At 53.5% G+C, this 23,772-nt stretch overlaps 1 protein-coding gene across 1 annotated transcript in view; it reads left to right on the forward strand.

Moving 5' to 3' along the window:
• ZCCHC24 (zinc finger CCHC-type containing 24) overlaps positions 1–15,282 on the forward strand; it is an 83,347-nt gene extending 68,065 nt beyond the window's left edge. The window contains exons 3-4 of the mRNA XM_049855055.1: positions 1,533–1,697; positions 10,359–15,282. Of these exons, the coding sequence (XP_049711012.1) occupies positions 1,533–1,697; positions 10,359–10,472 (279 nt within the window). The 3' untranslated portion in view covers positions 10,473–15,282. The remainder of the gene's footprint in view (positions 1–1,532; positions 1,698–10,358) is intronic.
• The last annotated feature ends 8,490 nt before the right edge of the window (positions 15,283–23,772 follow it).

Genomic DNA, 23,772 nt, shown 5'->3' on the forward strand with positions numbered 1-23,772 from the left:
AAAAACACATTGAACTGTATAATTTCAAGTGGTGAAGTGTATGCTATGTGTATTACATTTAATAAGGCTGTTAAAAAAAAAAAAAAAAACCGTGCAGGATACAAAGCTAGTGTCTTTAATATGTAAAATACAGTTACAAATGAACAAGCGAATACCAAAACCCCAACAAGGGGGGGGAAAAATGACACAGGACATGAACAAACAGTTCACAAAGGAAGTGCAGATAGTTCTTAAATGGATAGAAAACATCTCTTTAACTCATAATAAGAGCCATAAAAGTCAAAGCTACTCTGAGATAAGATTTCCTACGTCCTAGATTGGCAGTGATGGAAATGTTTAATACAGCATTCTGATGGTGACAGTTTGGGCCTCTAAGTTGCTACTCCTAGAGTGGTAGTGAGGGGCACTAGCAACTTGGCATTATCTTTAAAAATTAAAAGCGTACGTCCCTATTGACCCAGGAATTTCACTTCCAGGAATTTATCCCATACATGTACTTGGTCATAGGCAAAATGATATATGTACATTGTAGCACTGTTTGTAATAAGGGAAGAGTGGAAACAATGTTCCCTAGCAGTGACTGGCAAGCACCCTGTGACCGCGCACAGACTGAATACTGTGTGATCCTTACACAGAGCGCAGTCGCTCTGTTTGTACTGATGTGAGAAGATCCCCAAGATAGGAAACCAGCTGCCGTCCAGGCGATTCTGACTCATGGTGACCCCACGTGCTTCAGAGTAGAACTGTGCCGTGCAGGGTTTTCACGGCTGTCTGTGACCTTCCAGAAGTAGATTGCCAGGCCTTGCTTCTGAGGTGCCTCTAGGTGGATTCAAATCGCCAACCTTTCCATTAGCAGCCAAGCACTTAACTGTTTCCACCAACCAGGGACTACTTCCCCAAGATATAAAAACCAGAAACCCGTTTGCTATTGAGTCGATTCCGAGTCATAGTCACCTTATAGGACAGAGCAGAGACACAGAGCCAAGCATGTCATCTGTTTCCATTTGCGTGAGGGAAAGAGCAAGCCTGTGTACTCACACAAGTCTGTAAATGCAGAGCCGTATTGGGGTTGCCTCCAGGTGCGGGAAGGGGTGGCTGGGAGCAGGGGTGCGAGGACCCTCACTTTCACGTATACCAGGCTGTAGTTTGTGTCTGTGTCTCCTTTGCGGGAGCCATGTAGACCCACCACTGTGTGAGCCAAAGAGCACCGTCTGCAGGTCCAGGCCATGAGGTCTGAGCTAAGGAAATAGCTCCACCATTTAGTACCTGACTCCCTTAAATCTAACAAAGATGCCGCACCTGCCCCGACCCCGCACCTCCCCTGTTCTTTGTCCACCACGGGGTCTCCCCAGCGTTGGCATTCCTCTGTGTGTTCTGGGTGTGACCCTGGAGTCTCTGTGTCGAGGACGAAAGGTACCTGCCCACAGGGGCACACGGTTCTGAAGCCTGAAGGGGGAGATCAAGGGAACCCCTTGGGGGCATCATCTTAACCTTGTGGGCCCAACTCCCTGTGTTTACTTCCTGTCCTTTAGGCACGCCCCAAAGGCGAGGGTCTAACTCCGTACCAGGGCAAAAAGCGCTGCTTCGGAGAATACAAGTGTCCCAAGTGCAAGAGAAAATGGATGAGCGGGAACTCATGGGCCAACATGGGGCAGGAGTGCATCAAGTGCCACATCAACGTGTATCCGCACAAGCAGGTGAGCTGGGGCGCGGCCTGGACGTGGGCGGGGCCATGGCAGGGGGCGCGGCCTGAACTGGGCGGGGCCATGACGGGGCGCGGTCGGGACATGGGCGGGGCCGTGACGGGCGGGGCCTGGGTGTGGGCGTGGCCATGACCGGGGCAGGGCCTGGAAGTAGGTAGGCCTAGGCAGGGGCAGGGCCTGGATGTGGGTGGGGCCTAGACAGGGGGCGGGGCCTGGACATAGGTGGGCCTAGACAGGGGGCAAGGCCTGGGTGTGGGTGGGGCCTAGACAGGGGTGGGGACTGGCTAGGGTTGGGCCTCCGGCTGCAAGCAGTGTGGGGTGGTTGGTAGCCATTCTCTGTGGTGACTTTTCCCTCTCTGGGCCTCAGGTAGCTCCTTCATGAGAGAAGGGTGGGACCACATCCCCCAAAGTTTCCCCTTTCTTCCCTTGTCTCATCTGAAATGGGTGAGAGAGCCCGTCTCTCCAGGAAAGAGGAAGGTAGAGAGGCAAGGACACCCTGATCCTGAGGTGAAAGACCCCAGGTGAATTTGAAAACAGTGCAGTGGGGGTGCCATGTGAGACAGAGTGATGGCCAGGCAGGTGTGGGCCCTGCCATGATGGTCAGGTGTTGAAGCCGGTCACCCTAGGGAGGATCTCCTTAGAACAGACTGGGAAAGTAAAGCCACTTGGAGGAGGTGACATGACTTGGGGCCTGGAGGGGAAGAGGAAACCAGCCAGTGAGGGGACAGCCACCCTAAAAAGAGGGTGCAGCAGGTGCAAACACCCTGAAGTCATCGGGGCTTGGGATGCTCAAAGACTGAAGCTCAGTGAAGGAGCAGGAAAGAGGGGAGATGGGAGAGGCAAGCTGAACAGGCAATTACCCGAACCTCGGGGGCCACGTGGGGGAGCATCTGAGCAATGGGGCTTTCTGCTTCATTTTAGAATGATTACTCTGGTTGTGAGTAGGGATTAGTAGGAGGGTGGAGATTGGAAGTAGACAGGACATTGTCACAGTCCCCGAGGGAGCTGGCAGGAGCCTGAACTAAGGAGGCAACTGTGTAGCTGGAATCCACACAGAGTGTGGCTGGATTGGATGCAGAGGTGAAAGAGGGGAAGAAGCCCAGGAGAGCAACCAGGCTTGAGCAAAGGAATGGACAGAGGTGGTACAGCTTGGGCTACGGTGGGAGTGCAGTGCAGGTGTGCAAGGTAAAAGCAAGAGCTCGCTGGTACACAAGTTATGTTTGAGACGATCCTGAAAACCCAAGTGGAGATGTCAAGACAGCAGTTGGATTTGTTGTTCTGAAGTTCAGATGAGAAGTCAGGGTGGCTCCTGCATAACTGGGTATCATCCGCCTAAATGTACTTAAAGCCAAGGGAATGGATGACATTTCCCAGAGAGAGGATGTCAAAAGCAGAGAAGAGATTCCCCAGACTAAGCATCTGGCGGTCAGGTAGAGGAAAAGGGCCCAGTGAGGAGAAGCGGGGAGTGTGGAGTCCCGGAAGTCAGGGAGGAGCAGGTTCTTGGTGGGTGATGGTGCTGGACGGTGCTGTCAGGATAATGACCACAGAGATGGTCCTTGAGCTTCTTCAACTAGGAGATGGTCCTCAAACTTTGTGGAGCATCATTTTACCTGGAGAACTCATTGAACTACAAGAAAGTCTGAGACCCGCTAAAGCTGATGGCAGATAAGACCGGTGTTCTATTGGCCGGGGCAGTTTCCGTGGAGCAAGGAGGAGAAACGTCTGCTTGGATGGGGCTGGAGAGGGAATGTCTTTATTGTCCACTCTTTCGAGGGGTTTGTGGAGAGAAGCAGAGAAATGAGAGAGTCGCTGGAGCAGGGTGGTCAGGCAGGTGACGTGGGCCTTTAGAAGGGGAGAGCCTGGAGTGTGTTCCATGCTGAAGAGAATGATGCAGAAGAAAGCGACAGGCTGATGCCAGGGGCTTCCTGGTTGGTGAACATCATGGATGCACAGGGGAAGGTAGCACATCCTTCGGGACATGCAAGCTGTGCATTGGGAACCCTCCAGACTTCATTCTATGTGTCTCTTTATTTGCATCCTTTTTCCAATAATAAACTGTGACCATCATGGCGCTGAGGAAAAGGGAGGAGGTTGCTCATGACCAGAGGTAGACAGCCCAGGATTGGAAGCTCTACCTGCTTCCCTGAGAGCTGAGAAGATGAATATGTTTTCACACCCTAAAACCATTCATGGTACCTACACTATTTGGAAATCTCTGCTATATGGCATAAATGTACATGGGCAAGATACTGGGACCCAAACCAAACCAAACCCATCACCATCGAGTCTATTCCGACTCATAGCAACCCTACAGGACAGAGTAGAGCTTCCCAATAGGGTTTCCAAGGCTGTAACCTTTACAGAAGCAGACTGCCACATCTTTCTCCTGCAGAGCGGCTGGTAGGTTCAAACCACTGACCTTCCAGTTAGCGGCCACGCACTTAACCATTGCGCTACCAGGGCTCCTATTTGGACCCAGATGGAACAAAACCAGGGGTGAAGAATTTGGGAAGAGCTTGGCTGGGGGGGTTGTCTCTCATCCCTGTGGCGTCAGTTGAGGCAATTGGGATTGAAGAATCTACTTCCAAGATGACTTCTGCGCTCACCTGAGAGACTGTAGCGACAGTATCTGGCATATTTTATATACTTAGTAAATACTGAATATGCTTAAAAAAAAAAAAATGATGATACAGGACGAGAGGAGAGATCCCTTATCCATCCGTGCAGGAGGGAGGGGGAGAGAAGGGAGGGGATCGATCCCAACTCATGGCAGCCCCACGTGTGTCAGAGCAGAACTGTGCTCTGTAGGGCTTTCAATGGCTGAGTTTTTGGAAGTAGACACGAGGAGTCCCTGGACAGGGCAGACAGTTAAGCCCTCAGCTATTAGCTGAAAGGTTGGTGGTTTGAATCCACCCAGAGGCTCCTCAGAAGACAGGCCTGGAGATCTGCTTTTGAAAGCTCACAGCCTTGAAATACCTGTGGAGCGTCCTACTCTGCACACATGTGGTTGCCATGAGTTGGAATCGATTCAACCGCAACTAACAACAGCAAGATTGTCAGGACTTTCTTCCCAGATACCTGCAGATCGACTTGAACCTTTCAGTTAGTGGCCGAGAGCATTAAACATTCGCACCACCCAAGGATTCCGAAGTCTAATGTGTATGAAACTGCAGATCCGTGTAACTATTAGCTATGTTTATATCAAAGCAGGGAACAGAAGCTAAAGCCATCTGAAAATAAGATGCGAAAGGTAAATCCTATTGAAGAGACAGCTTTTAAGGAGTGGAGTCAGACGGGCTGTGTGAGTTTTCCAGGAAGAGAGATTTCACTCCGTAGAAGGGGAGCTTGGTAACAAATAGTGCCCGCCAGAGATGGAGGAGCTGCCTCAGGAGGCGGGGAGTGAGGCTCTCAGCCTGAAGGTGTGCAAGCTGAGCCTGGTAGCACTTCACAGAATTTAAAGGGTCCCTGCATGGGGTGAAAGGAGCTTTGGTGGCGCAGTGGTTAAAGCATTTGGCTGCCACCTGAAGGGTCGGCTGTTTCCACCAGCTGCTCAGTAGGAGAAAGATGTGGCAGCCTGCTTCCTTCTGTATAGACTGCAGCCTGGAAACTCTATGGGGCAGCTCTACCCTGTCCTGTAGGGTCGCTATGAGTTGAAATCGACTTGATGGCAACGGATTTTGCATGGGATGACAGGGATCACAAAGCCAGTGCCTCAGGCAAGTAAATTCATGACGTGAGCCAGGTTACAGAGGGCAGAGGCAACAGGCAGTGGTGAACGCATGCCTTTCAGAGCACAGGCCCAAAGCTCTTCTGATTTTATGAGACACCGGGAAACCCAATTTTTTAAAAACAGCTTTATTGAGATATTCACATACTATTCGATACCTTTTTTTTAAATTCACTGGTTTTCGGTGTATTCATGGATATGCACAGTTATCACCACAATTTCAGGATATTTTCATCACGTCAGAAAGAAACTGTACTTTTAGCCATCCTCCCCCTATCTCCCACCTGCCACCCCAGCCCTAAGCAACCACTAACCCACTCTGGACTTTCATGTGCATGTTATCGTAATGAGAGAACCTGTGACTGGCTTTTTCACCTTGCATAATGGGAAAACCCAATTTTTATGTGAAATGCTCCGATTTTGAAATGTTAGCAGTTGAGCCAGTTTGTTTGAAAAATGTCATGCAAGCCAATCAAAACCCATTTGGTGGCTCGATGAGGTCTATGGGTCCCCAGTGTCCCTCCCACCTGAGGACTCCAAGTCACCTGGAATGGGATGTGCCACATGGAGAAGCAGCCACAGAGGCTGTGGGATAAAGTGGCCCAGCACCAGACATGCTTCCTCCTCTCTGGGTGGCCAGTGGCTACCCACAAGCATGAGGGACATGTGGTGTCAGGGCTGTCTTCCTGGCTCTGCCTCCCTGGCTGTGTGACTTGGGCCTCAGCCCCCCGTCTATAAAACAGGGGTGGAGACTCTGAGCAAACCTCCATCGAGTGCCAGCCTGTGCTGAGCACCGGGGTCTGGCCGCCCTCCTGGAGCCCAGACTCTCATGGAGAAAACAGAAAACCAAGTGAGCAGATGAGAACTAGGTAATTGCCAGTAGTAGTGAATGCAGTGAGGACAGTCAGTCAGGGCGGTGTGCAGAGAGGTCTAGCAAGGGTGGCCCCTCTGAGAAGGGAACAGTCAAGTAGGGGTGTGATGTGCTGTTCAGGACCAGGGGTGGCAGCAGGGCAGCCCGCCGGTGTGGGGAGCGTGGCTGGCCACAGGGGCAGTGAGGAGGCTGGTGTGGCACAGGTGTGGGGAGTGAGGGAAGCAGGGGCAGAAATAGGGGTCAGGGAGGGTAGCAGGGGCCAGGTCATTCAAGACCCCTCAGGCCAGAGTCAGGACTGTAGATCTTTCTCTGCATGCCATGGGGGCCCGCAGTGGCTCCGGGAAAAGTCTGGCGCTTCAGGCTGGTGCTGGGCCCCCAGGCTCAAGTCCAGGAAGCGAGGATCCCAGTCTCTCCTTGGACAGGACCTGGAGTTTTTGCTACCCCCTCCAGCCCTGCAGCACCACCCCTGCCCCTCTGAGGGTTGAGTATTGAAGCCACTGGCCCCCATGATGCCAGGCACAGTCCTGGCTTGGACCGCCACCCCCTAGCCTCACCCACCTGCCTCATCGTCTCCATCCTGCAAAGCTCTGCCCAAGGGCAGCCTCCTTGAGGAATCCTTCTGACCACCCCCTCCCCTGCATCTCCATACTCAGGATCAGAGCCCCCACAGCCCCTCTGGAAGGTTCTTATAAGATCATATGGTTCTGCTGTGCCCTCACCCAGTCAACCTGCCAGTGTTTGCTGAGCAGCTACTGTGTGCAGCAAGGAGACAGTCCCAGGAAGGAGATGGCACTTGAACCGGGTCACTCGGCCACCAGTGGCGGGGGCCCAGGACCAGGCCCCCACCACCCAGCCTCCTCAGTCTCTTCTTGTGGGTTCAGGTGTTTCCCTCCCACAGCTCTTCTCCCTCAGGGAGGCCGGACCTGAGGGGTTGGAGGGTATGGGTGGCGCCCCTCCCTTCTCTTCAGCATGTGAGCACTACCCAGTCAGGAGCCTTCGAAGAGCTGAAAGGAGGCACTTGGAGCCCCTCCCACTGGCCCCCACCGTGGAGATGGGGCACTTATTTTTCCTGAACCCCTGAGCTCTGACCTCCTGAGAACCCTCTGCTCCCCCCGCCCCCAGCCACATCTGTTTCCTGTCAGGCTCCAGCTGTGCCTCCCCTGCCGGCCCTACCCTCCATGAGAAGAAAACACTAAGGGGCTGGCTGCCTGTCTCAGGGCGGAGCCCTCAGCAATCAATCCCAGCTGCTCAGTGTTTGCCCTCCACGGAGGGGAGTCCTCTCCACAGCTCCCCCTGGCTCCCCACCTGGTGGCAGGGCCCAGCCGGGCAGGGCTGAGTGGCCAAGCCTGGAGTCCTGGAGGGTCACGGCCAAGGGGGGCACAGCCCAGCGCCCGAGGAGAAGGCTCCAGTGAGCTGAGGATGGGGGAGGGGGGTGGTGAGGGTGCTGCTGGCGGGTTTCCTCAGGGACTCAGCTGTTCCTTCTCCTGGCTTGCCCGCCACCCTACATCATAGTGACAATACAGATAATACTGGCCAGCACCTGGAGTGTGTGTGCCAGGCACTTAATCACCTGGCCTGTATTAACTGTTCCCATTTTACAGAGGAGAAAATTGAGGCACAGAGAGGTGGAGTGGCTTGCCAAAGGCCAGACAGCAATTACTACATCTTGCAGGGCCCTTTATGGTTGTAAAATGCTATATGGCAGTCATCTCATTTGCTTCTCTATAACACACATACATACAAACACACCACAAAACCTATTAAAAAGGGCAGGTGTTAACCTCCCTCCCAGGTGGCGGAAGAGCAAGTTGAGGTTCTAGAGGAGAAAGTTTTGGCCCAACAGACAGCCTCAGCCAGCAGGCGACAAAGCCAGCCTGCAAAGCTCTGTGTGACTCCAGGGGCGCCATGTTGTATGCAGACACTGCAGAGGACGCCCGGCAGAGCAGTGTCCACAGTGGCCTCAGGACAAGCCAGAGGTGGTCTCTAAGGCTCCCCGGAAGGCAGATGCCGAGTCCGGCTGGAGGAGTGGCTGAGCAGTGGCTGGCAAATTCCCAGGGGAAGGCTGTGATTGTGAAGGGAGGCACCCCTCCCCGCCCAGGGGGTAGAAGCAGCACTGAAGGGAGGTGCTGCCCTTAAGACAGAAAGCCAGTGACCCTGGGCCAGGCTGCCGCTCCCATTAATAATAACAATAAACAACATAATAGCTTCTCTATGCTATAGACGCGTCCCTGGATGGTACAAACAGCTAACACATTTGGCTGCTAACTGACCTTTGAGGCCTAAAGGCACAGGGATGGTCTCTATGACCCGTGGTGGGGGCTCTGGGTCAGAACCCTGCCCACCCTCGGTCTCCACTTCTGCCTTCTAGCGCCTTCTGACTCTCCCACTCTCCAGGCTGCTCTTGAGTGTCCACTTGGGGCCAGGCTTTGTAACTGGGCAGAAAGGCCAGTCTGCTACTTTTGAAGAGGTCAGGGCTGGACCAAGGGGCCAGCACAGGCCTCAGCTGTCTTCCCTAGCCATCCTTGGGTCACACTCACTAGCATCTGAACCTCCCATGCTCCCTACCAGCCTGCAGCTCCCACCCCCTCGGATCAACATGTGGCTCCCAGCTGGCCCTGACCAGCTTTCTTTGGGTTCCCCTATTCCTGCACAGTGGACCCATCTGCAGGCAGGGGGGTCTGGGCCAGGCCTGTGGCTGGAGGGCAGCAGTATCTCTGTTACCAGCCAAGAAGCTGCTGGTCAGGAGGAGCACCTAACAGCCTCCATACGGTTTCCAGGGAAACGACTCTGCTGGCTTTGGGGGCCAAGAAGGGAGGGAAAGGGGAACAGGGAAGCTCCCTGTCTAAGAGAAATATGCTCCTATTTGCCTAGGGCCGCCCGGGTTGCAAAGCATCTCGACCACTGTCTGAATCCTCCTAGTGCCCTGCAAACAAGGCACTACGAACAGCCCACTTTACAGATGGGGCATCGGAGGCTCCTGGGGTCACACAGTGAGAAAGTGGCATGATGGGACTTGTAAGCTGCCTCCCTGCTCTGTGCCTCAGTTTCTTTGTTAGGAAACAGTGACATCCCATTCATGTGGCCACTCAGCAAGCAAACAGGCACTATGCTGGGCCTCAGGACATGGGGGTGGGACTCCAAACGCTGGCTGCTGACCTCAAACAGCTGACAGCTTGCCCCGTACAGCACTGTGACTGTCCGGGGTAAACTTCTTTCCCTGAATCCTGAGGCTGCTTGGGCAGGGCACGGGTTGAGCGGGGGGAGAGCGGAGGGTAACAAGGGGCCACAGAAGAGTCCCGGGCATTGGGAGCCAGGAGATGTGGGTTTGGGTGTGGGTCTCCCTGAATGCATGTCTTCCTCGCTTAGGGCCCCGGTTTCCTCATCTGGATAACGTCTTTGCCCCTCTGTCCTGCCTCTGTCCCGGGCTTTTGTGAGCTTGAGATAGTAGCTGCTCTGAGCACTGGGGGTGGGTGACCTGACTGGTGCCTCTACCTGGGCTGTACAAGACCTGAGGTCTCCCCCACAGCACTGGCCCCAGGACACAGACACACACAGGCGGGAGGAGGAGAGGCTGGGCATGGGGGCTAAACCATCTTGGTGACTGACCCTACCCTGTGTGTCTCTCTCACTGTCCCCATCTGTCTCTCTGTCTTTGTGTATGTCTCTCTGTCTTTCCACCCCCACACACCTCTCTCTCTCTCCACCCTCTCTCTCTCCACGTCTCTCTCTCTCTCTTTCTCTGTCTCCCTATCCCTCTCTCCACCCCCCTGCCCCCTGTCTGTCTCTGTCTGTCTCTCTCTGCTTCCCTGGGCTTCTCTTTGGTCTCTACCTAACTCTCTCTCTCTGGGCATCTCTCTGGTCTCTAACTCTGTCTCTCTGCCTCTCTGGTCTCCATCTAACTCTGTTTCTCTGTCTCTTGCTGGGTGTCTCTCTGGTCTCTAACTCTGTCTCTGTGTCTCTGTGCCTCTGTTTCCCACTTCCTGCTTCTGTCTGTTTCTGTCTTTCCCATGCTTCCTTTCCACATCCTTTGGACCCTCTCCTTCCTTCCCCTCTGCAGAGGCCCCTGGAAAAGCCCGATGGCCTGGACGTGTCTGACCAGAGCAAGGAGCACCCGCAGCACCTCTGTGAGAAGTGCAAAGTCCTTGGCTACTACTGCCGCCGCGTGCAATGACCCAGCCCTGGCCGCCCCCACGCCACATCCACCAGCCAGAGAAGACACCGCCTGCCCCGTGTTTTTCCATGTTGCTGTGTGTCCTCATGTGTGTGGGCTACCCTCACAGGCCTGTGGGTCTGGGCAGGGGGCTCCTAGGGGTCTTGTCTCATTTGTGTTGACGGTGTTACTGACATTGCTGCCCCTTAGGCCACAGAAGACAGGGTCTCTAGGGCTCTTTACTGGGGACCCGAGGTCTGTGTGGAGGGGACAAAGGGAGGAAGAGGTCAGCACACAGGACCCCAAGAAGCTCTTGGTGTGCCCATAGGCTCTCCCCTTCTGAGACACCCTTTGGGGCGAGCAGCAGCCTTGTATTGGCCACAAGTGCACTAAATTTACTGTGAATCCCAAAACCTGAAGGTGACCGTCTTCCCGAGACTGGCCAGGCAGCCTCCCCTGACTCAGAACCTTCCAGTCTGCCCTGTGTGAAAAGCCACTCTTGGAAAGTCCTATTTTCTGTCCTGTTCAAGTTGGCAGCTGCCCTGAGCAGCATCTGCTGGAACAGCTACCGGAGGCTGGCGTCTCTGCCCCCTGCTCACTTTTAGCCCCAAGCCCCAACCTCCTCTGATGTCACTGGCATTGAACCTGCATGTTGCACCCCCACCCTGTGGACCCAGTGGGCAGAGATCAGGAAAAGGGGAGGCACGGACACTGGACGGTGTTCCAGGGTATGTCTGCTGTGTCTTGTGACGCATCAGGAAGCACCTCCCACCACTCACTACCAGACACTCTTCCCACAGGCTTGGGTTTCATCATCCCCATTCCCATCCCCTCTCTTTCCTTCCCACCCACTCTTAGGGTTCTCTACTGATTGAGGTGGTAGGGCCCAGTGTGAAAGCCACTCTGGCAGGAAGGAAACAGGCCTGAGAATTTGGAGATCTAGGTTCAAGTCCTGGCTCTGCCATGGACATGCTATGCAACCTTGGGTAAGGGCTCCCCCTCTCCAGGCCTCAGTTTCCCCATTAGTTAAGTGAGGGAGTGACACTAGAGAACAGAGAACTATTTCAGTTCTGATGTTTTAGGATTCAGGCCTGGTGCTGTCTCTTGGAGCAGAGAGCTTCATTTGGAGCTTCCCCAGGGACCTCGGGGGAAACCTTCCAGGCAGGCACCATCCCTTGTCATCTGGTCATTTAAGTCAATCTGAGGGATACTAGAGTCCTCCCCTTGTCCCCCTCTGCAGCCCCATTTCTGCCTGTTGTCCAGGGTGGACACAACCCCCACCCCACCCCTGCAAAAATGAAGGAGAAGAACCCCCCTTCCTCATCACCTAGGCCTCCCCAGCCCCTCACATGAGGCAACCCTGAGATAAGCCACAGAACCTCTCTCTGTAAATGGGGACAGTGATTTCCTACCTCCCACAGAAGCAGAGAGGCTTCATGCTTAGGCACATTGGTCAGGTGGGCTGCTGTCCTGGCCAGGCTGTGGGATCGCCCTCTTCTCTATCCCCAAATGAGAAGCCCCATTTTTATTGTGATACCATCTTTCCTTTCTCCCGGGAGAGGAAAGGAACCAGCTGTCAGGACTCGGTCACTTGATTTTGCCCCAACATTATGTCTCTGTGGAAAAAAAAAAAAAATCAGACCAAGAAATGGGCCTGAAATTCAGTGTTTACCTTGGCTTACGGACACCCACTGGTGCCCAGTGCCTTTTGTTTTCAGATGAAAATGCATTGTACAACTGAAGAGTTACAGTGAAGTGTTAACCAGGGGTCCAGGGAGTGAGTCGGAAGAGATGGAGTGAGTGTATTTGCAGCCACAGGCTGCAGAGTAGATTTCAGGGGCTGGGGGCCGCCATGCCCTCTGAGCACTTAGAAAGGTGTGTTTGCTCCAGTGTGACCCTCACGGCAGCCTCCCGCCCATCCACTGGGACAGAGCACTTGGCAACAGACTGAACACCCTCGCCACCCGCTGGGGACTGCCACTTAGGAATTCCTGCCCCCGCTGCTGCCTGATTTCTCCACGACATCAAGGTGAGCCGGACTTGGCCTGGGCCCACAGCTCTCTGTCCCCAGAAGCGTTGCTGTCAGTCATCTTGCGCTTCTAAAGATAACGTTCACAGTGATGGATGAGCGCTAGCTCCCAACCGTTCCAGGGACCTGGCCCCATGGGGGACCCTTGGCCCAAGGATGCCTGGGGCTGGCCAACTGTGCTGAGAGGTGGGGGAACCCCATACCCTAAAATGAACCCAGGCTCGGTACTGCTGGAGAACAGGGCCTCCACAGGCCAATAGGAGACGGGCTGTCACCCACAGTGTCTGTTTCTGTGACTCGCCCTGCTGGCAGCCATTGGCCTGGCGTGTGTGGGGAGACAGTAGCTCTGCCCTCCCCCACCTCTCCCTGCACTGTTCGGGCTGAAGCTGGGAGCGCTGTGTGGTCAGCAAAGCCACTGCTGTCCTAGCCAGGTGCTGGGAGAATTAAGTGCTCAGAGGGCCTAGGAGCCCCGGGGACAAGAAGGCTTGTGGTTTCAGTATGTTCAAAGGGGACAATGGCTTGCAGTTAGTAGATCTAGTGATCTACCCATCTAGCTGGGAGAAAATGGTGTTTACCCCCCAGGAAGTATTCAGTAGTTCTACTTGTGAATTTGTATTTATTTTGAGTTATACTTGACACAGAATTCCTTTAAAAAAAAAAAAAACAACTATGTGTGTATTTTGAAAAAAAATTTCATAGATGTTAAAATTTCTGCATGGTTGCCAATTTTTCTCACAACACTGAATTTGTTAGCTTCTCCTGAAAAATCTTCACAGCGATTTCTGTCTGTATATATTTGAGGGCCTTTTTAAAAAAGAAAAATATAATTGCTAGATTTTTTGAGGTTAAAGTAAAAGAAAACAAAAAGAGAGGCATTTTCAAGACTTCAGAGCCTGCAGAAGGGCAACAGAATATCCAACAAAGATTTCTGGAAGTATTTTGCAAACCTTCTGGTTTAGCGGCAAGAAAATATTTATGGTGAGAACTTTTCTCCTTTTTCCTATTGTTGGTTTTTTTTTTTTTTTTTTTTTTACTATGCTTCGGTCTGTAAAAAGTATGCAACTGAACTACATTAAGAAGGAAATATTGTCTACATAGAATATTATGTAAAGTTGATACATAATTCTGATGAGGAAAAAAAAATCCTTGCAATTGTTTAAGCCATATTGTTGTTATTCTGTGTTCTTTTCCTTGGATGAAAATATCAATATTAAGTTGCCAGCATATTATTCAAGTGCTTAGACTTATTAATATGCTCCTGTCATGTATTTATATGTATGTGTATTTTGTGAAGTACTGCATTTTTTAAGGGATGCTATTATTAGATACATAGTGAAAAAGGGAACGGTGACCTCCGTTGTGCCTCTTCGTTTCTGCCAAGGGCCAGAGTTGAGGATAACAAACACAGTGCTGTAGGCCATCCTCTCTCACCTTCTTATTCTATCTTGTTATTATGGTTATTGATTTTGTAGGGGGTAGGGATTGGCCAGGGGAAGAGGGGGCACTGGACTAACCAGGCTTCGGTGGTCTGCCGGCTCCAAAGATTGCCGCCTTAGACCAGCAGAGGGGCCCCCAATCAGCAGAACCCAAGCTGAGAAGAGGACAGGGGAGGTGGGCTTGTCCACACCCATCTTTGGAGCTTTGCTGTCTGAGCCATGCCTCAGGGGCTCATTCTCTTTGAACTTGGATTTGCCAACCAGCACCCTCGAGCCTGCTCTCCAATATCTAATAGACTTGAAGCTACTCTAAATGAATATTTAATCTAATATCACTACATCGTAGCCCCTTACAAGAACTAACCCTGCGGTCCCGGAGGTGTTCCAGCCTTTGGAGAGGTTGCTGAGCGGCCCCCCGACAGGCAGCAGATACGGGAAAGGGGCCCTCGCTCTCCATTGCCAACCTCACCAGCCGACCAGTACTGGCCGCTCCTCCCCTCCTGTGTGGTGACCCTGTCCCATGTGTGTGTCTGTTAATACGTGTGTATCCAGCTAAAAAGACAAACAGAACCTGGGGGCCCAGCTCGGAGGTCCGTGGAGAAGGCGCTGGACTTCTCCGGGCACTGCCCTCGGGATGGCATTCCGTTGTGTGCCTTATTCCTGGAGAATCTGTATACGGCTTGCCTAGAGAAACATAGCCTTTTTGTGCTGTATTAAAGGGACTTTTCAAAGCAAGTGAGGCTCTTGGGTTTCCTTGTTTGCATGAAGCGTCTGTGGACGAGGACACTCGCGGACGCAGCCGATGAGCAGAGTGGGGAGGAATTTCCGCCTGCCTTTCCCCTCACCGCCTGGGTGATCTTGTCCTCCCCAGCCCCTCTTCCCCCAGTGGACACTCTGTCCAGGGCGGGGCCTCCCTAAATTGGGCCCCAGACGGGTTGAGATTGTCTGGAGATTAGATCACACGTTAGCGCAGCAGTGGGTCTCCCCGTTAACCATATATAGGTGTGATTCCTCAGAGACAGCCGGCCTGGGCTCCACAGTGCTGCCTGAACTTGGGCCTCTCAGCCCAGACTGGGATTTGGGCCCCAGACCCTGGGCATCTCGCAGTTAGCAAAGCAAAATGCCCAAGGTCTCCTGTGAAGGCCCTAGGAGAGGGAACAGGGAGTCCCTCTTCTGAACGGGGCAGGACTGGGGAGTACATCCCGAAGTGGGGCTCCTGCTGAAGGGCACACACAGGAAGCCTAGGTTCGCAAGGGCGGGGAGCCATAGTGGAGAAAACCCATCAGAAGCCCCCGTGTACAAAACCTCTGGGTTCAGGACTGAGTGATCTCATCGTCAGCCTTGGCTGCTTACTGGGACGAACACGGGTATTAAAAACACCTCAGCCTAGTCCCACTCCACCAGAAACTGGTGTGGAGTGTGTCCTCAGGTTCTTAAGGCCCCCTGGGTCAGTCCAACGTGCAGCCAGGTTTGAGAAGCACTATGCTTTGAAATGGTTCGCTGTGGTCTGTTAACCCCCCTGTGGGGTCAGATGGGACACAGCAGGGAAGCTGGAGCCCCTCCCCCAGCACTCTTGGAGGGCACCCACCCAGTCCTCGGATCTAGCCAGTTGTTGCTGATAAGAATATGCTCTGCAGATTGGAGAAATGGCAAATGTTTTCTTACATATGTATTTATCTCAATTTTTATAAAATGCTACCTGGGGTGGGGGGCAAGGAAAACCAGAAATTAGGGTTATAATGTGAAATGTTCCAATTTTTAAATTTCGGCAACTACTTCACTAAATGTTTAAATAGTCTACAGTCAAACCAAGTACCTGTGGGCCAACCTTGCCTCCAGAGAGCCCAGGACAGAGAAGACAAAACACGTCAGTCCTTGGGGTCAGGGCGCCATGGGAATGGGGGAGGGTGAAGGGTGGAGGCAGGAGGGACACCACTAAAACTCAAGAAGTAGGACCCCTGACTTTTGGGGGTACACAGTGAATCCTTGAAGCCATCAGGCCCTTCCTGGTTATGGTAGAAACAGAGAATTCACCTCTAGGCATGCCCCGAGGGTATGCGAAGTCACAGTCAGGGCCCAGGTCTACCTGGGCACACACAGTGGAATACTACACCACAATAAGGAATAATGATGAATCTAGGAAACTTCCCTCAACATGAATGAATCTGGAGGGCATTATGCTGAGTGAAATAAGTCATTCACAAAAGGACAAATATTGTATGAGACCAATATAAAAATGCAAGAAAAGGTTTACACACAGAAAAAAAAAAAACAATCTTTGAAGGTTATAAGGGAGGGGAGGGATAAAAAACCCACTGCCGTCGAGTTGATTCCGACTCATAGCGACCCTTTAGGACGGAGTAGAACTGCCCCATAGAGTTTCCAAGGAGCACCTGGCAGACTTGAACTGCTGACCTCTTGGTTAGCAGCCGTAGCACTTAACCACTACTCCACCAGGGTTTCCAGGGGAGGGATGGGGAGAAGAAACCACTAGCCAGACAGTAAAACAGTGTTAACTTTGGTGAAAGGAAAGACAACACACAATATAGGGCAAGTGTACACAACTTGACCAAGGCAAAGCCATACAAGCTTCCTAGACACATTTAAACACCTTGAGGGACCAAGTTACTGGGGCTGAGGGCCAGGGAACATGGTCTCGGGAGATATCTAGGTCAATCGGCATAACACAGTTCATAAAGACGTCGCTCTACATCCCACTTTGGTAAGTAGTGCCTGGAGTTTTCAAAGCTTGCAAGTGGCCATCTAAGATACATCTGTTGGTCTCATCCCATCCAGAGTGAAGGAGAGTGAGGAAAACCAAAGACACGAGGAAAATATTAGTCCAAAGGACTAACGGACCACATGAGCCACAATTTCTACCAGCCTGAGCCCAGAAGAACTAGATGGTGCCACCAACAACCACTACCACCAACAACCACTCTGACAGGGGCCACAACAGAGGGCTCAGGACAAAGTAGGAGAAAAACGTAGACCAAAATTCAAATTCACAAAAAAGACCAGACTTACTGGTCTGACAGAGACTGGAGGAACCCCTGAGACTATGGCCCCTGGACACCCTGCTAACTCAGAACTGAAGCCACCCCCAAAGTCCACCTTTTAGCCTAACATTAGATAGGCCTATAACTCACGTAAGGGACATGCTAGCCGGCAGGAAGGGACAGGAAACCTGGACGAATAGTTAAAGGGAATCCATGGTGTAAAGGGAAAGGGGGAAAGTGCTGACACATTGCGGGGATTGCAACCAATGTCACAAAACAATTTGTGTATAAATTTTGAATGAGAAACTGATTTGAACTGTAAACGTTCACCTAAAACACAATTTAAAAAAAAACAAAACTGCTGCTGCCCAGTCAGCTTTGACTCACGAAGGCCCCTTGTGTGCCAGAGTAGAACTGCACCCATAGCATTTTCCATGACTACCTTCTCAGAGGAAACCCTGGGAGTGTAGCGATTAAGTGCCATGGCTGCTAAACAACAGGTCAGCAGTTCAAATCCTCCAGGCGCTCCTTGGAAACTCTATGGGGCAGTTCTACTCTGTCCTACAGGGTCGCCATAAGTTGGAATCGACTCAGCGGCAGTGGGTTACCTTCTCAGAAGTAGATCCCCAGGCCTTTCTTCCGAGGTGCCTCTGGGTGTACTCAAACCTCCAGCCTTTTAGTTAGCAGCCAAGCACTTAACCATTTTTACCACCCAGGGTCTCCCTCCCAGAGTGCCTTCCGTGTCCTCCACAGCACAGCCACTCAGCCTGGGGTCCAAGGCCCAACCCTGCATCCTCGCTGCAATGTCACCCTGAGGAACCCTCCCCACCTCTCTGAGCCCCAGCTTCCACCAGGAAATTGTTGGGATAAAATGGCCCGGTGTGAGGGAGGCTGGTGAGGAGTGAGCTTCTTGGATCAGGTGGACACTTGAGACTATGTTGGCATCTCCTGCCTGGAGGGGAGATGAGAGGGTCGAGGGGGTTAGAAGCTGGTGAAACGGACACGAAAAGAGAGAGTGGAGGGAGGGAGCGGGCTGTCTCATTAAGGGGAGAGTAATTGGGAGTGTGTGGCAATGGGTTTTTTTTTTTTAAAGCAAGGTGTATATAAGTTTTTATGTGGGAGACTGACTTGATTTGTAAACTTTCACTTAAAGCACAATAAAAATTATTAAAAAAAATCTGTACGAGATCAAATGGTCGAAAATTACTCTAAAGCAAAGATGAGAAGGCAGGGAAGATGGGCAGGGAAACTAGATTACTGGAAATGGTACAACCAGAACAAAATGAATGAGAATGATGACACATTGTGAAAAATGTAACTAATATCACTGAAAAATTGTGTAGAAATTGTTAAATGGGAACCTTATTTGCTGTGTAAACTTTCACCTTAAACACAATAAAATGTTGCTTTAAGAAAAAAAAAAATGGCCTGGTGTACACAAAGGCTCAGCACGAGGGCTGTGAGTCTCTTTTCCCCACTTGTGGCTCAGGCAGAACTAACTCACAGAGACCACACAGAAGAGTCAGAGAAGAAGCCAGCATTGAACAGGGCCCCCGGGTGTCCCCTGCCCAACAGGTACTGCTGGGGTGCCCTCAGAGGGCCAGGCTGAGGCTCCCGGGCTCCAGCTCCATGACCTGCTCCTGCCTCTTGGTGTGGGTGTCGGTGTGTGCTCCCCTGTGTGTTCTGTTTTCTGTGGAACGAAAACAAACCCAAAGCAAACAAAGCCTACATTTCAACATCCCCCAGAGCTGGGAAACCAGTAATTCCCCTGGACAGGAAGGATTTCCGGTTGGACTTCGTGCCCATGTCCAGAGGCAGCTGAGTGCTTCGGGCCAGGATAGAGCAGAGTCCACCACAGAAAGGGGCATCCGGGGGCCCAGAGGGGACAGCCCACTCTGTGCTGGCCAACAGCCCTCCTTCAAAGCTGTGGTCGGTGCTGGTGCCCCATCCCCCGCATTCCTGTCTGGGCCACAGCTGAGGCCCAGAGAGGGCAGGGCCTGCCTCAGAGCGCTCAACTCCCAGTGCAGTGTTCTAGAAGCAGAGCTGGGGAAAAGCCCCTGGCAGCAACCTGCGACGGGGCTAGGAAGGTGCAGCAAGGAGTGAGGGCCCTGGGCAGGGAGGTCCCGAGGGCCAGGAAGACCAGGATGAGGGGCAGGTAACTCCAGCCTGTAGGATCTTAATGTAGGGAGTCCCTGGGTGCCTACCCCAGACTCCCAGGAAGGAGGCCAGGCCAGTACCCCAGGCCTGGGGGGAGAGGAGAATGGGTGCTCAGCCTCCCCGCCTCGCCCATCTCAGCACCAGAATCTTCGCACGTGACCCAGGCAGGGCGCCCAGGGCCACGCCTTCTCAAATGTATGACATGGATCCTCCATGTCCTTATGTGTAGACTGGGGCACTCAGGGCACACTCACAGGGCAGCCATGGAGACACAACGAGGTGCACCCGGGCAGTGCCCACACAGCAAATGCTCAGTAATGGCCATTTCTCACTCTGCCTGGCCCCACTGTCACACTGCACTGGGCTCCGGCCACAGGCCTGTCTCTGTCTCACGCGGTGCCTCCTGGCTCTCTGGCCTCACTTGCCCCCCAAACAGTCCTGGCAGGAGCCAGGGCAGGGAGCAATATGCCAATATGGCAGGTGAAGAAACTGAGGTCCAAGGAGAGTTGCTCAAGACTGACAAGTGGGGTCCTCCAATCCTGACAAGAGACCTGCTGGGTGGATTTCCACCACCCTGTTCAGTCACTCAGCAAACCGCTATCAGAGTTTCCTCGGGCCCGGTGCCTTGAGCCTGACTGGACCCCACCATGAGCCTGACCAGGGGCCGGGCCTCCCGCCTGCCCGCAGGCACCTGACCTGGGTCTCCAGGGTCAGGCCTCCAAATGCCATCCCTTGGCTGTCCCTCACACTGGCCTGTGCCCAGCCCCCTCCTGTGGTGTTTGGAAGGGGGGCGAAGGGGTAGGGAAGGAGCTGAGAGGAAGCAGGCAAGGGGGGGCAGTCGATGCCTCCTGTCAGTCAGTCGTTCTGGCTCTTCCCCCAGAGCTCTGGCCGGAGCCAGGAACAGCCTGTTCTTGGGCGCAAAGGGCCCCTCTAAACACCACCCTTCCCCGCTTGATCCTGAGGCCAGGTTCCCACAGAGATGTTAGAGGCCCTTGCTAAACCCGCCCCTTCCCCAACTCACACACACTCACATTCGCACACACATGCACACACTTACAAACACGCACACTGACACCGGCTCTCTCACACGCTTACACGTATCGACACACACAGTCGGGGTGGATTATCCAATAGGCAAGATCATCTGTAGCGAACAATTTCACATGGGTTATGGTTTCACAGGTGTGGTGAGACCCATATGAAATTGTTCATGACAGATCAGTAAGCACAAGTAAGCCCATGCTTACTGGGCCATCACCCCTGTCAGGGATTGTAAATTTGAAAAGAGACTGTAGGGAGGTGCTGTGGGGTTGGCAGACACGCCAGCCATATCTAGAAGCAGCATCTTTGATGTGGTGAAAAAATGTGAAATGGCCTATTGGATAATCCACCCCGGTCACACACACACATACTGACACACACTCACACACAGCTGCAGCATGGGGGAGTTCCATGGGGTTGGGGAGGCTGGGGCTGCCTCTCTAGCTAGCATGGTGGTGCCCCAGAACCAGGCCTCCACCTAGCCTCTTCCCCAACGTTCCCTCTGACCACTGAGGAAGCTGCAGCCCACGTAGTGGCATTGGGCTCCTTACCTAGAAGACACTGGAGCACTTACAGGCGACATGAGACGGCACCTGGGCTTTGTTTTCAAATAACCTGGAACACGGGGAGACTGGTGTTATGGAAATAAGACTAGCAGTGATGGTGATGGCTGAGCAGACGGACCTGCCTGGACTCCATTCCACCACACTTTCTACTTTTGTGTATGTTTGAAAATCCCCACCACCAGACCTTTAACAAAGACTCTGTCTCCAACGGGGCCCCCCACCCCTGGGTAGGAAATGAGCAGAGCTGAGGGAGGGGTGGCCTCAGGAGCTTGAAGGTGAACTGGGGAGATATGCCGTCTGTGAGCGCAGGTGTGTGTGTGTGTCTGTGGGGTGGGAGTGGTGTGTGGGTGTGTGTATGGGAGGGGGTGTGTGGGTGTGTGTATGTGGGGGGTATGTGTGGGGGTAGGATGTATGCAGGTGTGTGTATGTGTGTGCATGTGTGTGGGGGGGTGTGTATGTGTGTGTAAGTGTGTGTGGAGGGGTGTAGGGGTTGGATGTGTGGGTGGAATGTGTGGGGGGTGGGTGTGTGTATGTGTGTGGGTGGGATGAGTCTGGGTGTGTGGGTGTTTGCATGTGTGTGGGGGTGTGTGGGGAGTGGTGTGTGGGTAGGTGTGTGTGGGGTGGGGTGCGTGTGTGGGGGGTAGGGTCTGTGTGTACGTGTGTGGGGGTGGGGTATGTGTAGGGGTGTGTACGTGGGGGGGTGGTGTGTGGGTTGGTGGGTGGGTAGGATATGTGTGGGTATGTGTATATGTGTGTGTATGTGTGTGAGGGGGTGCTGTGTGTGTATGTGTGTGAGGGAGTAGTGTGTGTGTATGTGGGTGGTATGTGTATAGGTGTGTGGGAGGTGAGTGGGATGTGTGTGGGGGGGTGTGGTGTGGGTATGTATATGTGTGTGGGTGTGTGGGGGTGGTGTGGGTAGATATATGTGTGTGGGGGTGGGGTGTGTGTGGAGGTGTGTGTGGGTGTGGGTGTGGGTGTGGGTGTGTGTGTGGATGTGCTTTAGGGGGTGGTGTCTGGGTGGGTAGGTGTATGTATATGTATGTGTGGGTGGGGTATGTGTGGGTGTGGGCGGTGGTGTGTGTATGTGTGTGCGGGTGGGATGTGTGGGGGGGTGGGGGAGTGTGGCTGTGGGTGTGTGAGTGTGGGGGCTGGAGGGACAGACTGCACACAGCACCCTCCACAGTCCCTGGCTGCCTCCCCCTGTACCGTTGGACCCTCTAGAGGGACCACGTGCCTTTCTCTGCACTCTAGTGACCAGTGTGTCCTGGCACAGGCCAGAGGGCAAATGAAGAACCACAGCCACCTCCATGGAGCCCTCTGCGCACCCAATACTGTGCTAGGCAATTCTCGTGCATCATTTTCGACACTTGCAACCACCCTGTGAGGTGGGTACCACAGGGAAACAGAGCTGCTGAGTAACTTGTCTAAGATCACACAGCTAGTAAGTGGCAGAGCCACACCCCACCCCAGTCCACTCCAGGGGTAGGTCAGGTCCAGGCCTAATCCCTCTTCCTGCTGCAGCCTGCAGCTGTGCGGCCCTCCCAGACAGCCGGGCAGCAGGCTCACTCTTCGGGCCTGGCCACTCTGCGCCCAGGCCCTCACACCCGCCTGCCCTAGCCTGCCGGCCTCCCCCAGGAGCTCTGAGCCTCTAACCTTCTTGTACGGGCCCCGTGGTTATGGGAGGCCCACATGGGAGTGCAGTCCCAAACTCAGCCCTCCAAGGGAGCCCCCAGCCCTCCTTCCACCTCTGTCCTTGAAAAGTTCCCAGGGCTCCCATGGGCAGATAGCCTCCAGTGCGCCAGGCCAGGCCTGTGCCTTCTCTCCCCTGAACACCCACTCACCTCTCCCCTCCCTGGCTGCCACACAGCTTCCTGGAGCCCTTTTGGAATCAGTTACCCTCCCACATCCTCGACCCTGGCCCAGGAAGTGGAGGGGGTCTTTCTCCTCACCTCAGGCATTCAGAGCCGGGAGTTCACACCCCCACACCCACCTCTGATCACTTTCTGAGGTCAGCCTGGCCCCCACAACCCCTCCACACCAGCTGTGCAGCCTGCAGACAACTCAGGGTCAGAGTTCTGCCTTACAGGTCCAGGACCACAGGGATTGTCACGCCTCCCTCTCTGCCTCCTCACCTCCATCCTGGGCAAGGACGCTGGGGTCAGATGGGCTGGACACCGAACCCCAGTTCCACTGCTTGTCCACTGTCATCCTAAACAAGTTAGCTCACCTTTCTGAGCCTACCCCACCCCCAGAGAACTCCCCACCTGCTGCAGCTGTGTGTGTGTCAGCCTGTGTGTGAATGTGTGTGTAAATGAGTGTATATGTGTGTGTGTGAGTCTGTGTGTGAGTGAGGGGGTGTGTGTGTGAGCATTGAGCCTGTGTGGGTCTCTCTGTGAGATGTGTGTCTGTGTGAGCCTGTGTGTAAGTCTGTGTGAGTGGGTGTGTGTGCGACCCTGTGCATGACTCTGTGTGTGAGTGGGGGTGTGTGTGTGAGTGTGTGAGTCTGTGTAAAATGGGAATGATAACACCAACCTACCTCAAGGTCATTGTCAGGATTAAGTGAGATAAAGTGGCAAGGCATTTGACACAAGCTCAGAAGTGATACCTGCTGTGCTGGTCAAGGAGATGCTGAGGGTCCCCTGGGTCTATGCTGCCCGCAACCAGCCTCCCAAGACTCCCCAATATCTATCTGCCTCCCCGCTGTCAGTCCCCCAGGACCTGGGCAGGCTGGTGGCACACAGGGGCCCATGCCTTGCCCTGGGGAATACATTATTGACTCTCCTTAGCCTGCAGGCCATTCCTCTCCCTCCCTGGGCTTCTGCCTCAGTTTCCCTTTTGTGCTGAGGCAAGGGACCTCTGCCTAGTGCATAGCGGGTCCTCTTCTCCATGGGAACATGACCCCCTCCTGAGCCACAATGAAGGCCCTTCTTCAAACTGTGAGGCCCTGCCCTCTCCCTGCATCCTCCCCCGTTCAGAATTTTTCTCTTGCTGGAATCAGCTGGTCCCTTGCTGCCCTCCGGTGGCAGAAACGAGAACTACAACCTCCTGCTGGTGGACAAGTCTTTGTGGCAGACAAAAAGGATTTTTTTTCTC

The sequence above is a fragment of the Elephas maximus genome, chromosome 16 (genome assembly GCF_024166365.1).
Source record: "Elephas maximus indicus isolate mEleMax1 chromosome 16, mEleMax1 primary haplotype, whole genome shotgun sequence".
Lineage (NCBI taxonomy): Eukaryota > Metazoa > Chordata > Mammalia > Proboscidea > Elephantidae > Elephas > Elephas maximus.